Below are 17,960 nucleotides of genomic sequence, written 5' to 3' on the forward strand. Positions count from 1 at the left end.
TATGAAACAAAATGAGCCTTTTAAACAATATTGAGTAATAATGTAAAATAATGCTAAAAAAAAAAAATCAGTGTTTGAGCAAAAATATAATAATTACCTCAAAATCATTTAAATATAACAACTGAAGCCCATAAAGTAATAACAGAACATAAAAATATTTTTTCCCCAGTTTTGAGCAATTTGGTAATAAAAAGTTTTATTTAAGTCTCAGGTGATTCTTAATTCAGTTCAATTAATCAATTACTCTTAAATATGTCTGAAAGTCTGATAACTACAATATAGTTCAGTTTTATGAGCTTATAATATAATAACTGCTTAAATTATTGGATATTATTATTAGATTATTGGCAAGTCCTTAAAAAAACGACTCCCAGAATGAGCAAAACTATCACTTTATTGGCAGATATCTCAATTATTGGCTATTAAATTGGCTTAATTAGATATGAAAGGCTTTTTAATATTTATTATTATACATTTTTATGAAAGTTTTACAAAATAAAACCCATCAATACGCGCTTTAACACCAAAATCGTTGTTTTTAACCCCGTTTCAAAGTAAATCCAACCGGCTGAATAGTTTTTCGGTGCCAGCAGTGAAAACGAGCAGCTGAGTGTTTTCATCTTATCGAGCCTAATCCCATTATTACCTCCACAATTACAGAGTTCTCCGACGTGTGACTAAATACTGATTAAAAACTTTCCCACTGCACTAAAAAGTCTGATGAAAGCAGGTGTCAGAGCAGGTTTTATTCAGCGAATGTGGCGAAGAGTCCGGCGAAGAGAAAATAAATCACTGAGCTGATGATGAGGATGAAGATTCTGGGGGAAACAAGTTCAGCTTTTTTACCCACAAAGACGTTTCTAAGCAAAATCTAAATAAAAGAATTACAAGCACTTTATTTTAACTAATACAACATGTTTTATGTTGCATTGTAATACGGTGTACATAGAATTACATATATAAAATATAATTTTAATGAGCTAAACTCATTTTCTGAATTATTTCACTTTTTGAAGATTAACTTTGACTTAATGGAAAAAATGGACGGACGGACGGGTGGATGATTGAACGGATCGATAATTGATTGAATTGATTGAACTGAAATGTTTTGAACAGTGATTTAAATCCAGAAACATTTTTTCTCTTATTTATCCAAATTTCCACTTCCTGTTAAATTTCCGGTTTAATTCTGTAACAAAACAGAAATGTCGGTAGATATTCCTGAATTTCAGGACGGAGTCAGAACTTCACAGCTTTCCCTGTGAACTCTGGCTGCCTTAATGGGTCCAAACCCAGATGAAAGGAGACAACAGAACCAGGGCAGCGGCAGATTTCAGCCTCCGTTCCTCCTGGACGCTTCCAGCCTTGCACAGCAGGAACCGGTTCAAAGCGAAACCAGAAGAAGATCCATAATCAAAAGTGAAGTCAGGTTCAAAGTGATCTGTCTCTCTCTAACCAGAATAAACTCTCAGGGAACCGAAATGAGTTCTGACTCTGAAGAAAAGCCAAGAAGAGAGGAAACCAAAGCGAGCAGCTGTGCGTGTTAGAGACTCTCTGGGATTTAAGGAGATGGACGAGCAGCGACTCTGACAGCTGAGTCATCTGCACAGCTGCACATCTTCCAAAATATTCAGCGCGGATCTGGAGACCGGTTTCCGTCTCGCAGCTGGGCGGAGAAAAAAGAGAAACAGAGAGCTAATCAGCTGCAGTGCAAACGTGTTGATTGAACCGCCGAGTTTCCTCCATCTGTTTTCCGTCTCCATGTCTTAAAACAAACACAAATCTGCACACCCCGCAGAGACGGGGTCTGATTATTCACAACCCCACCAAATGTATGCAGCGCCGATTCTCACCCAGTTTGATCTGAAGATGTTGGCAAACTCAGCAGATCTGAACTCACTCACAGAAAATAAATGTTTTACAGAGGAAACGTGACCTTCAGAGTGAATGATGGGAAAAAACAACGTTACAGGAATAAACTTGTCAGAAAATAAAGTCAAAATAATACCAGGGTAAAGTCACACTACAAGGATAAAATTAAAATGATTTAATAAAGTTTTATATGAATAAATATTCACATAGTCAATATGAAAATCAAGTAATGATTTCAAGAATAAAGTTATAATATTAGGAGGATAAAGTCAAAATATTTTGAGAATAAAGTCAAAATAATAATAAAGTTATACAAAAATAGAGTTGAAATAATATGTGAATAAAGTTCCAATATTTCAAGAATAAAGTCATATTACTACGACTTTTTCCTGGTAGTATTCTGACTTTATTCTCATAATTATTTTTTTTTCCATTTTCATAAAGGGGCCCTAACACTCTGTCCTAAGAGTAAGATGTAAGGCTTCATTTGTTTTAAAAGATGGGAGAATCAAACTAGAAATATTTATAAAAAATAAGGAAATAAAAAAACAAGAATAGTTTCTGAGCAACATGCCAAAAAAGTCTTACTTAAATCATCAGTTAGTGTCTAAACCAAGGGTCCAGAGCTGCTCCAATAACTTTGGCGAAAAAATAAAACGAACCAATTAATGCTTTTAAAAATAGATACAAAAGTTTCTACAAGTTTTTAACAACTTTTTATTTCTTCTCTGCACAATTTGCATTGAATTTCCACAAAGAATGACACAAAGTACCAGATTTGTTTAGATCTGTTTTTTGTGTCATTAAGTATTTTACACCACTTTGCATTCCACAGAAGAAAAAAACAATCTATTCTCTGTTTGCAAAACGTTATGTTCATCTTTATTTCCAATCCTAAAAAGAGAGATAAAATGGAGGTTATTTAAACGATACCGCAAATTTGCAAAAGTAAATATTTGTCTAAATGCATAAGATGCCTTTTTGTGACATTTACGCCTCTAATGAGTTTGCTTTGTTGTCTGGATCGAGAGAAAAATTGTTCTTCAGGTTATAAAGATTGCAGGTCCATGATCTTTGTCTTCAGACAGAAGCTCATAGTTCTGTAACTCAACCCAGAGTTCCTGAAAAAGCTTTAAAATGCTGAAGAAAGTAGGACAATTTTCTCTTTTTCCATCGCTGACTTTAAAGGCTTTTTGTGCAACATTAAAATTCATGATCCGCCTCTGCAATTTGGAGGTGGAGTGCTCTCATGTGACTCATTCAGTGGGTCACCACTCATGCAGTCATCGAATAAAACGGAGTTCAGCTTCAACGCTTGTGTCCAATTAGTTACTTAAATCAGAGGTTCAAACTGCTTCATGCAAATGATTAGAGTTTGATTTACAAAGTGGGAGCAACAAGGCATAAATATTAAACTGAGCTGCATAAACGGAGCTTGAATCAAATCTTTGATATGAATGTAACTGCTATAGGGCATCAAGTCAGGTCTAAATTCGTAGCATCTGAGTTGGAAGGAAAATGTATAAATAGAAAATATAAATTTTGTTAAAAATTTCATCAAAAAGGCACAAAAAAACTACATTTAAGAAATGTGGTTTGTGAACTAAGCTAGTTTTAGGGAATCAATTCCACTGAAATTACGCTGAACCTTCGTGGCAACTGTTTGTTTCAGTCAGCTCCTTCAGACTAGCCAGCAGCAATTAGCAAACACCTGGTGGAATATCTGCTGAGCTCGTTATAGGAGCTGCTTCTCAGTGCAATGCTGGTAAAAAAAAAAAAAAAAAGCTTTTAAAGGGTTAATAGAGAAGCCATGTTGTGATGACTTCCTGAAGGTGGAGTTTCAGAAAGAGCTGAAATTTTTAGAGACAGAGACCCATTTTGAAGGCGTTAAATTGGGAAGTAACATTTCTTTCAAGTCATATCTGATTTTTTTTAACAAGTGAAGTTAAAAATGGGACTATGAGGCTGGAAAACACATAATCCTGCCACTTTAAGAACTCAAGATCTTTAAAAATAAAAGAGCTGAATCACAACTGAAATGTACAAAATAAAATAACATTTTATATGTAGTGTAAAACTCTTTAGCACAGGATGAACGCAGCATCATAAGAGAAGTGAACAAATAAAAAAAATTTAAAAACGTTCATCCAACAGGCGATAAACTTACATTTCAGCCATGATGGACGCAAAAAAGCTATATAGTCGCTCATATTAGCAGCTAACTAGCGTTAGCCGCAACCACCGCGAGTCACAGTATGCAATGATTATATCTGCGGGTGAATCAAACTTTTGCCTGAGAAAATTCCCACAAGAAAACAAAACTACATAATGTCACCCTCCTAAAATAACTTTTTTTTGCTAAAAATGATTTTTAAATTACCTAAAACATCTATTTCAAAGAAAGAGGTGGTGTTTTTCCTTTTTCTTTTTTTTGCCAAAATCACTTTTGGACTTAGGTCATTATTTTAGGAAGGTGACATGATCAAATTTAAGACTTGTGATTGACGTATTTAAGGCCAACTTGCTTTTTTTGTGTGTGAATTTAAGACATTTTAAGGCCTTAATTTTTAGATGCATAAATTAAGACTTTTAAAGTCGAAAGGAAAACTACAGCAACGCCTATAAACGGACTGACTGAAGATGTTTAATTTTCAAACGAAAGAACCGAGTTATGACATCCATTCGATCAAAAGTTAACCGCGCTCAAACTTCCTCACGCTGCGGCGTTTGTAACTCCGGGGCTCGATCAGCTTTGATTGGCTGGTTCTGTGTCAAGCCGTCGCAGATGTTCTTCGCTTTCTATCTCTGAAGAGCGGAGACTGAGGGAGGATAAGGAACAAAAAGGGCATGGGGAGCAAAAAAAAAACATTAGATGAAAAGAAAAAAGTTGAATATGAAGCTAGAAAGGCTGGAAAAAGTCTGAGTGAGGAAGAGTTGGTAGGAAAAGTGAAGCAATGACCCAGTTTAAAGCGAAAAGGCAGAAAGCTGTTGTTCTTTTGGCTCGCAGTGAGGCACGTATCTGCAGCATAAAGCTGTTAGTGCTTCAAAGGGAAACAGTCAAAGGATTACTAAAATAGATTGTCTTAATTTAGACCTGAGTAAAAGCTATTATTATTTTATAAAGGAGACAAATATCCTCCATTTGAGCAGCAGGAAAGTTACTAATCCAGGCAAAGAGGGAAGTTTCTGATTTCATTGTTTTCATTTTCTGTTGCTTCAAACTTTAGAAGCGAAACGTATCTGCAGCTAAATCCCAGATACATTTCTATAGCATGAACCAGGATGCAAACATCTGTTCAAACATCCAAATCCGACACAGCATCTGGATCCAGATGAATACGAGAAAGTCCAATCTCTTTACTGTACAGGTAATGAAGTTTAAAGACATAAAATGGAAAAAGAAACAAAAAGATACAAATTTAAATAAGTTACCATGTTTTTGAAACATGATCAGTTATTCTGTGTTTATTTAAAAAAAATGCAGCTTTGTGCAAAATTAATAGACTTACAGCTTTGTACACTTTAAGGAATATAACTTGGAAACATAAAATATTTGTGTCAGTATGTTAAGGTGGTAAAACAAATTAGCGAGAGCTTCTTTTTATAAAGAGGTTTTCTTTTTGTGGTTTCAGAAAGACCATCATCCTGCCCCACAGCACTTCCCTGCTGTCTGACCGTGACATCTGCCGCGCTCCTCCTGAGCGCCGCGCCAAGACTGTGGGAGGTTAAACCCGCATCCGGTCCAGATAATTTACGTTTTTGCAGCCGTCTTTTTAATGAGCTCTTCCGTAGCACTTTCCGCCACGCTGCTTCATGTTTGCTTTACTTTGATGCCGGTTACGTCATCAACAATCATTATCGCAGTTAGCCGGTAGCTCTCTATCGTAGGCCAAATTTCTATCAGTCCAGCTGTATACATCGCTCATTCCTACCGCACTCCTTACATTTTTTGTTGTCACACTAAAACAGGAAATGAATGAACATTTTTGCATCACCGCTTTGTTAATGGGTCTAAAGTGTCCATCCATTTCTCCCGGAGCAGATGTCAGATGAATCGAAGTCTCAGTCGTGCCAAAAGCGGCCATCTTCACCTAACGCCAGCTCCATCCATCTGTGCCCGATGTGTAATCAGCGGCACACAAACTGTGTCATATCTGCAGCTTCAATCAGTCAGCAGAACGGGAGTCAGCGAGCTGCTTGGTCATCAGGGAGCAGAGCTGACGCACCGCCAAGTTTCTGCTCTTGGCACAACAGGGAGCCAAATATTCAGGGGAAAAAACAAAAAACACAACAAAAGTCCTCAATTGAGAGAGCAGAGGGGGTGTGCTTTACAGGGGTGAAACAAAAAACGACCGACTAGAACATTCAGCAAAAATCCGGCCTCTCCCACGGGTTTCATTTCCCTGCTCCTCATATATTACACAAAAGGTCAATAAAGCTATAGGATGCAGTAGATTCTGTTCTGCCCTCTCCAGACAAGGACCCACGCTGTCAGCTATTTTCATATTGCATTAAAATACAACACAGGGGTCAGATGTTGCAGTACAAAGTGAAAATGAAACCCTTCAACACTTTGGGATGTTTAATACTGACTCATATTGTAAGTATTTTTGGTGCAAAAGTACATGACTTATCAAAGTTAATGACTTATGACGTAAGCAAACTCTTTCACTTGTGATTTTGATTAATGGAAACACCACAATTGTGAAATTTTGTTTGTTCAATACAATAAAAAATTTTTAAAAACGTTTTTCAAACGTTTTATGCTAAGATGAGGTGGTTTTTCAGCTGTATCAAAATTGAAGCAAGACTGAAATAGACGCACTTTTTTGCCTCAAACGAGTCACATGAGCAACAACCAGATGTTACTACTGGCAGAAATGACAAAGAAGACGACAGGAAGTGGGAGGAGGATGATGCCGCAGCAAGTTTTGCAATAACTTATTGTGATTTTAATTGTTAATTAATGGAAACACTGCAATAGAGAAATTGTGTTTTTTCAACAATAGCAGAATATCAAAGTTTTGTGCACATTTGTAATCGAAACTCAGCTTGTGAAAATGAAACCATTCAACATTTTGCAACATTTAAAAACGACTCAAATGGAGGTAATTTTGGTGCAAAAGTATGTGACGTTGAAGTCGGAGTGAAAAATCCTCCAGTGGAGCTAAATTTGACTGAATGTTAGTTTTTTACTAACTTGTCCTGTCATGAACTTTAACATTTAATATGCAGCTCTGGGTTTTCTTTAGTCTTGCAAGTTATTGTTCTCCAAGTTATTCTGTAACTTGTAGAAAGGAATGAAGAAGGTTAAACAGAACTTTGAGTTTAATTTTGTTTACCAAAGTGTCCAAAGCGACCATCGCTCCGACACCTGTAACTTGGCGCTAAGTGGGTCATCAATAGGTCCCTAATGATTAACTAATCTGATTGACGATAAATTGTCCCAGTAGTTGTTGTGTGAAACAATAATATTATTGTTTTGAGACAATTTCCAAATAATGGTAATAGCAAAAAACTCATTCTCAAAGATCAATAAGTTTTAATTTCTAGTAGACATTTAAAACTCAACCGAAACGACAACAAAAAATGGATAATAAAGTCTCTGTAAACCAAACTGCCTTTTAAAATTCAGTTGAGACAAATTAATCAGATTGAAGCCTTTTGAAAAGCAATAATGTAAATGGTAATTATTGATCCTGTTTTAACTTATTTTGTGATTAATTAATAAATTGCTCCAAGAGTTATTGCAATAAATGCAATAACTCTTATTGTTAACTAAATATTGTTGTTTTGAGAGCATTTTAAAGTAATCTAATGGTAGTGGTAAGAACATATTCTCAAAGACAATCTTAATTTCTAATGAGCATCTAACACTGGAACTGGGTGACATTTTAAATACCCAGAGTAAATAATCAAATCAACCAAAACAACTAAAAAGGAGATAATTCACACCAATGCACCAGACTGAAGCTTTCTGTCGTCCAGTTTTTGGTAGAAAGACAAAACGACACAAGAAAAGCAATCATGCAAATAGAAATGATTAATCTTATTTACAATGTGATTCATTTATTTATTGCTTGTTGCACCAGGCCTATTCATCCACAGGACAAAGATCCAAAACCGCTGCAGCGAATGGTCTGGTTAAAATCCAGACTTCATTCAAATGTTGTGGTCAGACATAAAGCTTTGCACAGATAAATCTCTTTAAACCTCAATGAACTGATGAAACCGCACACGAAAACCAACAAGTTCAAGCTATTGCTGCTGTTACTGATGACTCTAAAAATAATAAACCAGCACAGAGAGGATCCTCAGCAGCTCTGAGTCGACCTTGTTGCTTTTTTCCTTCTCCTGGATTTCTTCCAAGTGAGCAAACAGTCTGAGAAAGTGACGCAAGCTGAGGCAGCAGAAGCCCTCCGGCCAGAGACGGATCCAGTTTAATGGTAATGACTGAACCTCTCTCAGATGGATGGAAGAGAGAGAGAAAAAGAAAGTCTCACTCCTCCATATCCGCTACAAGATGGACAGATATTTGCACATTATATTTTCTTTCTGAAAAGCAGGCAGCAGCAGCTTCAGTGCAGAATTTGAAAGATGGCTGTAGGTTCCCCTGAAGGAGAACGATTACACAACACCGCCCTGCGACGACACGTTCCTCATCTTAATCCCATTTCCCTTGAATTAGATCGGAATGACGACCTGCTGTCAGCGCGGCTCTGGATTAATCCCAGCCAGGTGTAATCCTTCATCTGTGGTTCAAAACAAACATGTTTATTCTACTAAATCTGACCCTGCGCCTCCATCATGGAGGCTGATGTGCGCTTTGTGAACGGGCGAACAGGCCAGGGCCTCTCAGGGAGGCGAGACTGACAAATCGAAGGGAACAACTTCAGCCACGGGGGTAAACACTGCTGACTGGAAATGACATCCAGATCCGACTCTGATCACGGCGAAGGCACGTGTGTCTTCATCACGGTTAGATATTACTCACTCCACACGTCTTTCTTTCTCAAAAAGACAAGAAGCCATGATTAATTTGCCACAAGGGTTGAATAAATCAGAAATGTATCCGAGGGCGGATGCGAGATCCAGAAAACTGATCTATAAACACAGCAGGCTGCAAAATCTTGGCAAATATTTTTGTTTAGATTCTAGTACAAATATCTTAGTTCACTTGAAATGAGACAAAACTGATTTAAAGGTAACTTTTCATGAAGGTGTAGCAGCTTGTTTTAAGTCAGAAATTACTTAATTTTGATGAAAAATTTCTAGTTCCACGGGCAGATTAATGAATTTATAACAAGACATTTTTCCTATTTTATAAGTAAAATAATCTGCAAGTTTTTCATCAAAATTAAGGAACCATTTACTTAAAACGAGCTGCTATATCTTGCTGAAAAGTGACTTGTAAATCAGTTTTGTCTCATTTCAAGTTGGCTAAGATATTTGCAGTATAAACTAAATAAAAAAATACTTTGTAAAATGTGTTTTTGCAGTGACAGGTTTATACTGAGGACTGTTTACTAATCAGATTAACTAAGTGACTTGTTAAAGGAACTGGCTGGATTGCATTTTGCTTAAAAGTTTACAGGCATCACAGGATATACACCGCACTTTTCAGATTATAGTTACTAGAAACTTTAGAGGAAAAACAAAAACTTTCAAATCTTCTTCAGTCACAATAACAAAAACTGAAGTTTGTGTGGAAATATACAAGATGTATGAAAACTCTCAGAAGAATAGAAACTCCCATTTTAATATTCCTTTACTTTGATAAGAATCTAAACGTTATTTTTAATGAATGAAGATCAGACATGATATAAGTGAAAATGATATAAGCGAAAAAATAATGTTTTCATCAAAGAGGTCCAATTAGCATTATTTTCTGAAATTAATTAAACTGGGCCTTCTTTGGTCCCTTCCTCCTTTAACCGTAACGTCTCTACATAAACTCGAAGCAGGAATGCAGAACCAGTTTCCTTCGCCGGCCGTTTATTTCTCCATTATAGCCACAGAAAAACGCATCAGATCCGGCTCAGCTCAGCGTCAGTCTGGCACGGCTAAATTTAACTTTGGTCACTAGGTTACGACTTTGTCAGCTATTTTAGGAAAGCTCTTCCATCTCCGCAGAAATTTAAGGTTGAATTATTCAACACAATCTGTTCAGGTGAATAAAATGATGCGTAGAGGAAACGGATCCACAGGTAAGCAGAGCAAATATCCAGAGTTATCCCTCATTACTTATGTTTTTCGCTCATTTTCTGCACAGTGCCTGGTTATTTTTAAAGGATTTTTTATTTGTCCAGCTATAAAACTGGATCAGGAACACTTTGAATTACAGCGACAACTATCAATTATTTTATTCAAAGATTAATCGGATAGAAAAAATGTCACATTCTGCAGACTTTTTATTTAAGACTTTTTCTTACAATATTATAAGCACATTAAAAGAATGAAAATAAATAAATTCCTTTATTAAAATCTGAAAATATGTTATTGTTAAATAGCAATAATATGGCATTCCTGTAAAGCATGATTAATCATTTGTAGCAGAGGACGCATCTGCAGCTAAAAAATACTTTTAACAATAACTTTGACAGCATCAGTACAGTGTAGGATTAGAATGTATTTTTTTGGTTTACTGATCAATAATTGGTTAGGAAAATGTACTTAATATGAGATTTTATTTCTTTTTTTGCAGAATTCGAACCAGGTGAAGAAGAAAACTACGCCACTGAGTAAAACATATTTACAGACAAAAGTTTTTTTTTTATCTTAGATGCAAAATGTTTATATTTTCTGTACAATTTTGGCATAATTACAGCCTTGAGTGTGATTTTTAAAAGAATTTCCTTTTTTGAGTTTGTATACGCCAATTAACGATTATTTGATTATTAAATTAGCTGATTAATCATGATTAATCACGATTAATCCGATTAATCGTTTCAGCTTTGAAGCAAAATATAAGCGAATTCCAGTTTGGTCATAATGCGATTACACTGTAGCGCAGCAGCAGATATGATCAACCTTCACATCATTTCTGACTGATTAAACCTCCGGAGTGAAATTCAAATAATCTGCTGACTGGCTGTAAAGCAGAGAAAAGCAATGCACACATTTTCCAGCCTTCATTGCCAGGATTTGCTGAACACGGCAAACGGCGATGAAGTGTCTTCCGAAGTAAAGCCCGCACAGGGAGCAGGTCTTCCTAGACCTCTACTTTCTCACACAGGTTTTTGTCATCTCAGGTTCTAAATGATTTAGTAGACGACCCATATTCTGCTTTGCACAGGTTATTAGTGCAGCACAGATGGAAAACAGTGATGCAAGAGAGCGGTGCGCCTTTTTTTTTTTTTCCAAACATCACTTCTTGAAATAGTGATGTTCTTGTTCCGCTTTGTTCCACCCAGAGGATATTGTTCTTCTGTCAGGAAGAAAGAAAGAGCAAATCTAAGCACAAAGCGCGAGTGTTATGTCTACTGTGCTCTGTGAAACAGCAGGATAAATATAAATACAACTAATCCGCAGGTTTCTGTAAAGGGAGGGGAAAAAACACTCAAACACCTCAAGAAGATCCAATAGAAATGGAACTATTAACACTTTACTACTAAAATGTTGTTAAAATCCTGGATTTCGCTCTAAAAAAACCAAAATATACAGAGAATACCTCAATATTTTACAACATGTGGGACACATTTTTAGACATTTTCAACCAAGTCTGTCCAAGTAATTAAATGAAAAGCATGATAAATTAAAACACAGTAAATAATTTCAAAGTTTAAGGTACAGTCTAGGCCCGAACAACAAATCAATCATATCATGATACGTACACACAAGATCAATATCAATAAATTATATGCCTGATAGAATAGTCAATATATCCAGAACTATAAAGCATTCTGGGAGATACAGGACAGAAAGGAAAGGCTTTAGCCGCTCAACTTTAACTTAGCTAACTAAGCAAAGTTGGTGGAATCAACTCACTCATTCTTTGGTTACCTAGCAACTCACTCATTCTTTGGTTACCTAGCAACAACCTGTAGAGTAACTTGCGCTGCAGCTGTTTAAGGTTTCTCCACTGGACATTGTAACTGATTGAAAAAAACGGCAGCATGGAGAGAAAACTGTTGATAAAACAGGAAATGTTTTATCAGTTTGACAGTAATTTAGATATTTTAAACAAAACCACAAATTAATTATAGATATTGACAATTATGGATATCCACTGATATGAGATGCTTTTATTGTGATATATATTTTTCAGCCATATCGTCCAGCCCTAATATGACCTTCCAATAGGATTTAAGTACAGACTTTGACTAAGTCACTCCAAAATCTGTTTTTTTTGCCAGACTATAACGCTACCATCTCGGTATTTGACCGTTATGTTCGTCTTTTCCTGAAATTATGTTTCACACCGGATGTAACAGATGCACAGATTCCAAAGTTTTACGGCATCGCTTTGTAAATCTACAGAATATTTTCCTATCATGTTATTTTCTAACCGTGAACTCTGACCTTAACCGAGGCCTGCAGTGTTTTACATATTCTGGGTTTTTATGTGACCTGCATGAGGTTTTTAATGTGCTTCTGGAGTCATTTAGCCATTCCTGTAAATGTGATTTAATATTGACAGAAACATGAAAAAGGGTCGGATGCACAGCTTTTCATCTGGATCTCTGAATGAGAAACTGTTTCATTGCTTCATGTCTCCAGAGTTATAAAAAAAAAAAATCAGTTTGTGCTCTCAGATCTGATGTTACTGAAGTGTCACCGAGGAGAAATGTTGCTCATAAATCATGTCTCGCAATGACACAAGGTGGTGAGTCACTGAAGGTACCGAGATGACCTGCAGATAAAAACGTAATTGTTGCTGTATTTTATTCTTCATTTGTGCAGCAGCAACTCAACAGAGCCGTGAATTTAACTTTTTGGGTTTATTATTTTACAAGCTTCTTGTTTGTGAACTGCAGACAGATTATTTCCAGTTATTACCAAATCCAGCTCAATATGTTGCATCAGATTTTCACTTTGATTTCATTTCCTGTCCTGAGTTTGCAGTGTGATGTCAAAACATTGTTTGTCTTTTTCAAAAGCAATTATCAACAGAACCCTGCAATAAATCACGTTTTCAGTTTAATCTGACCTGTATGAGATGGCAAACATGGTGAAAGAGGAACATTACGTTATTATGTAAAAAATACACACAACAATTGGAACGTACAGATACTACCTTTGCCGTGTTAATATTGCAGACAGTGTTTTTCCTGTCTAACAGATAAAAGTCATGCAAAGGACAACATTTGCATTTTGATGAGATAGTAAAACAAATATTTGGCAGATCAAATGTCTTATTGTTGTAAGTTTTACAGTTAAGTGTTGATAAAGAAGTGCTTCATTAATTCTGCGAGCTAAAATCACTACAAGGGCTGCAACCAACGATTAGTTTAGTTATCGATTAATCTATCAATGATCCTGACAATCGGATAAAGAAACACATTCTACAGATTATTAATTTAAACACTTAAGTTTTTTTTATACAACACTAGAAGCACATTAAAAGATGCAAACAAATCAAGAAATTCCTTTTACAAGTACAAAAATACACATTTTATTGCCTAAAATGCCATAATGTAGCATTAATTTACTAAATATGAACTAGGAGAAGCTAAAACATGCTTACAGACAAAGAAGGTTTTTATCTTAAATGCAAAATGTATATATTTTTTGTACAGTTTTAGCTTAACTGTCTATATATTCCAGTTAACAATCGATCATTAAACGATTAATCGTTTCAGCCCTAATCACCAGTCAGGAGACGGCCATTGCACTAACGTTGGTTTCATGGACCCGACTGTTGTAGGCATTTCTGAAGTTTGTCAAAATAAGTTGTTTGTTGCTTTGTTTATTGCAACACCATGTTGGCCACTTGGAACTGATTTAGCTGAAAGCACATTAATGTGTTAGAATGGCCTAGTCCAAGTCCAGAACTCCATCGCTTTGAGAATCAATTAACAAACTAGAAAATACTAATCACGGACATGATTTATCAAATCTGGTTTATCCTGATAGAGGTGGGCATTTATCGGGAAAAATCTATTATTGTGATACAAATTTTGATAAATTTCCATTAATATGACAAAAAAAACTGCCTAAAATCTTATTTTTACTATTTTCCAAACTGTTTCTCCAGAAGAGCATCAGTAACTCCAAAAATATGATCACTTAAAGTCTTAAATGTGAAATAAATCACATTTCTTTAAGTAAGTGGCATCCTGAAGCTTTATGTGTTTTTAAAGAAAAGTATTAGTTTTTCTTGCGATATGAATGTTTTGCCATACAGTTACCTAAGAAGAGAAAGGTTATAGTTTTCATTGTCATTTTTATCATTATCAAAACAGAACTGCAAAATATTGTGATAAAATTTTAAATCCAACCTCTGGACCCTGAGCGGTTTTTTGAAGAAAATTGGGTAAATATTTCAAAATTTCTAAATCAAATGTGCAAAGCTGGTGGAGATACACTGCAAAAAAAAACTTAATTAAATCCAGAGATGCTTCCACAAAGTATTGACTCAGTGAGGTTTAAACAAAAACCATGACACTTAAGGAGTTTTGGCTAAAACATGTTTATATACAAAGAAGATTCTCATCTTCAATCTAAAGCATATATATTTTTGTACAGTTTTGTACAATTACTGCTCTGAATGTTTTTTTTTCTCAGCTATAATCAATTACTAAACTATGTCTCACAATTTACGCATCAAATAGTCCCATTAAATCATAATTTCAATTATAAAACCTTGAAGTTGTATGAATGCTTTAATTCAAAGTAACGACAGAAAACTCCATCTTTTTCGTGCATAATGTAAAATCTCCCATATCATGGCTTTCTGGTTTGTTTTTTGTTTTTTTTTCCGATTTGTAGCATGGGGAAAACATTGTATGCATGCAAATTATTATTTAAAGAAAAATTAAAAGGGAGGGACTTTTAAAGGTCATGTTGCTCAACACGATCAGAGATAAATAAGCTGATTCTGGATGCAGGAGAACCAGTCTATACCGTCATGCCTGCACGGAGAAGCGATGAATTACTAACATACCTCTCATTGGATTCTGGATCCACAAGATGCCTCCGATAAGGTGAGGAGACTGACCGAGCATCCCGACAGACCCACCGACTTTAAAGCGTCCAGACGGAAGCTGCCCTAAATAACTAAGGAGTCAATGACGAGCAGGAGAGGGTGACTCTTCAGGTCCACATGTCAGAACACCTGCTGCCTCAAATGACGAGGTTCAGACAGACTGGACTCGCTCTCTGTTGCATCACAACACAGGACATAACATCACATGCCAAGAAGAGGAGGGGAAGACCGAAACCGTTCTGTTTCCGCTGTTCTTCCTCCAGAAAACACACGCAGCGCCAGGTAGAGCCGGAGGTGATTATGCAAAGACCTGTTCCCCCAACAGGAGCCACACAATGTAAATACAGAGGCTGCGCGTTCACGGCTCCTTGTGGAGAACACCTCCATTTCACTTCTACTGGGCAATAACGGCACGTATTCCCGACAAATCACCCAATCACAGCTGAGCCGCCCGGGTTGGACGCTGTAAACCTTCAACTAGAACTAATTAACCCTGAAAAAACAAAACTGACAGCGCAGAATAAAAAAAACAGCCTTACCTTCGAGCGCCATCGTGCTACTCCGTAGAGCCGAACATCGTTTTCATCAGAGCCGCCGAAACGTGGATGAAGAAAAAGAAAAACACAACAACTCAGCGCTCTTTCGTTGCACCTTGTTCGGCGTGTTATCAGTTTGCTGCGGGCAAGCTGCTGGAGCGCACAGCTGCTGCCTCGCAAAGCATTCTGGGAACTGTAGGCTGGAATATCAGAGGCTAACAGAAGCCAGGAGCTTCTTTAAAAAGTTTTTAAAAAGGTGGATAGAGATGATATGATGGATGAGTTTTACAGTTTATATTATCCTCTGCCACCTTATGAATAATGAGAATCACTAGTAACTTTTTCAAAAAATATGTTTGTCCATATTTATTAGAATTGTCACCATGTCATGATCGTATGATATGAGACAGATAATCTCTAGAAAAAAACAAGAAGAATCGAGCTCAACAACCTCCTCCCTGAGCTACTATTGCTGTCTGCAAAAACACACCGCTTGTGACCAAAAACAACCAGTCAGGAGGAAGGCCTTAGTGCTGTCAATCATCCTCGTGTTCAATTGTGCTAATGGCAGAAAAACAACTTACCATTACAGGAAAAACGCTTATCTGCCAGCTATGCTGTGGTGAACCAGTAGCAGCATAACAGAGAGCAAGCAGAAGGGGTAAGCACAAGGATGATTGGCAGCACTAAACCCCTCCTCCTGGCTCTAATTGGTTGTTTCTGACTGAGTCGTATATTACTGCAACTAGCACTGCATTAGTAAAAACAAATGTTCCTTATGGTAGACAGGATGCCAGTCCACTCCAGTCATCATTGTAAATCCGACCCTGGTATTAAATAGTCACAATAAACTAACATTTAATAATTTATTAAATGCATCACACACTGATTCACAATCTCTAAACTGAATTCATCAGCTTACATTCCACAATAGTTGATAAATAATAATTAAAAAAACTGGACAGGTCTCCAGTCCATCACAGAGACACACAAGACAAACTACATCCATACCTGAGGACAATTTAGAGCAGAGGTAAGCAACTCCAGTCCTCAAATGCCACTTTTCTCCCAAGATGATGGATTACCCAGAACTAATGCATCGTTCTGGGTTGGTTTGTTTTTAATGCTCCAACTCTGAATTAAACAACAGCATGATCTTGACAGTGCTTTCTTTCTTACATACTTGTTCTTTGCTTCACTATTCTTCTCTAACAAACCGCTAAACCTCATAATTAGATTAATTTTGAAGGTAATCGGTTGCACCATCCATCCATCGTCTTACACCTTTGTCCCTTGGTGGGGTCGGGAGGGTTGCTGGTGCCTCTCCAGCTAACGTTTCGGGCGAGAGGCAGGATTCACCCTGGACAGGTCGCCAGTCTGTCGCAGGGCAACACAGAGGCAGACAGGACAAACAACCATACACACACTCACACTTTTGTACTTCAATTTCAGTCTCACTGCTTCTAAACACAGCCCAAACTCTAAAGAAAAAGTCCACAAAGAAAAGAAAATCCATCTTTTTTATTCAATAAGTTAATGCGTTTTGCTGTTTGGAAAATTAGCCGTTTCAAAAACTTCCTGAATGTTTAGTCACATTTGCCGTTACCTAGCAACTGAAGCAAAGCTCCAATATGTTTGGTTTTTAGCTTTGGCTGCTGGAAAAGACAAGTGTTTTCCTGTTGACTTACCATTCAGAAACATTCTTGTTTTTGGTACAGGAGCCTTTTCTTCTGCTTTTGCAGCCGTTTGAGTGTAAACACTGAGTTGGGTGGGATGGCCTGGCCAGCGGCAGCAATTTAAAGTCATAAGAACGCTAATGGTCGCCAAACTCCTAAGCTACAGTTCATACTGCGCCCGAAGGGATCCAAATATTATTTATTTATTTATTTATTTATTTATTTATTACTTAAAACAAAACAGATTGGATTTATTCGAATGCGATCCAGGCCACTTTGATATCCGATATGTATCCGATCTTTTCAAATGTGACCTGAACCGACAGGTCGCATTCATCCGACCTGAACGTCATTGATACTCGACAAACGTCACTATTCTGCGCCCTGATACGCCAAGTGGAAAGAAAAACAACAACTATGACGGACTATAATGAGGATTAAGTTGTTAATATGCTGCTCCAGCCGGGCAACAACTTCAAAATCGATACGCTCCGTTAGCATCCATGTTTACTTCCGCAAACACTGAGCTTCTTCTTCTTCATGGCGGTTGGCGAAATACTGCAGCGTGACATTATTGCGCCCTCTATTGCGCATGCGGGACACTTTCAGGTTGCTTGCAGCTTACACAGGAGATCACATACAGCTTGCATTTATTTTGAAGCGTTAACAATCACGCAAAAAAGACAATAATAATAATAATAATAATAATAATAATAATAAAATAAAATA

The 17,960-nt window shown here is 36.8% G+C and overlaps 1 protein-coding gene across 2 annotated transcripts in view; it reads right to left on the reverse strand.

Moving 5' to 3' along the window:
- samd12 (sterile alpha motif domain containing 12) overlaps positions 1–15,735 on the reverse strand; it is a 112,623-nt gene extending 96,888 nt beyond the window's left edge. Inside the window, exon 1 of one of the 2 annotated variants that reach the window (XM_088010398.1) lies at positions 15,559–15,735. In XM_088010398.1, the coding sequence (XP_087866524.1) occupies positions 15,559–15,571 (13 nt within the window). In that variant the 5' untranslated portion in view covers positions 15,572–15,735. The other variant, XM_015002017.2, reaches the window with a different exon arrangement.
- Between the last annotated feature and the right edge of the window lie 2,225 nt (positions 15,736–17,960).

This window comes from Poecilia mexicana, unplaced genomic scaffold, assembly GCF_051168715.1.
Source record: "Poecilia mexicana isolate PSO_F unplaced genomic scaffold, ASM5116871v1 scaffold_11, whole genome shotgun sequence".
Classification (NCBI taxonomy): domain Eukaryota; kingdom Metazoa; phylum Chordata; class Actinopteri; order Cyprinodontiformes; family Poeciliidae; genus Poecilia; species Poecilia mexicana.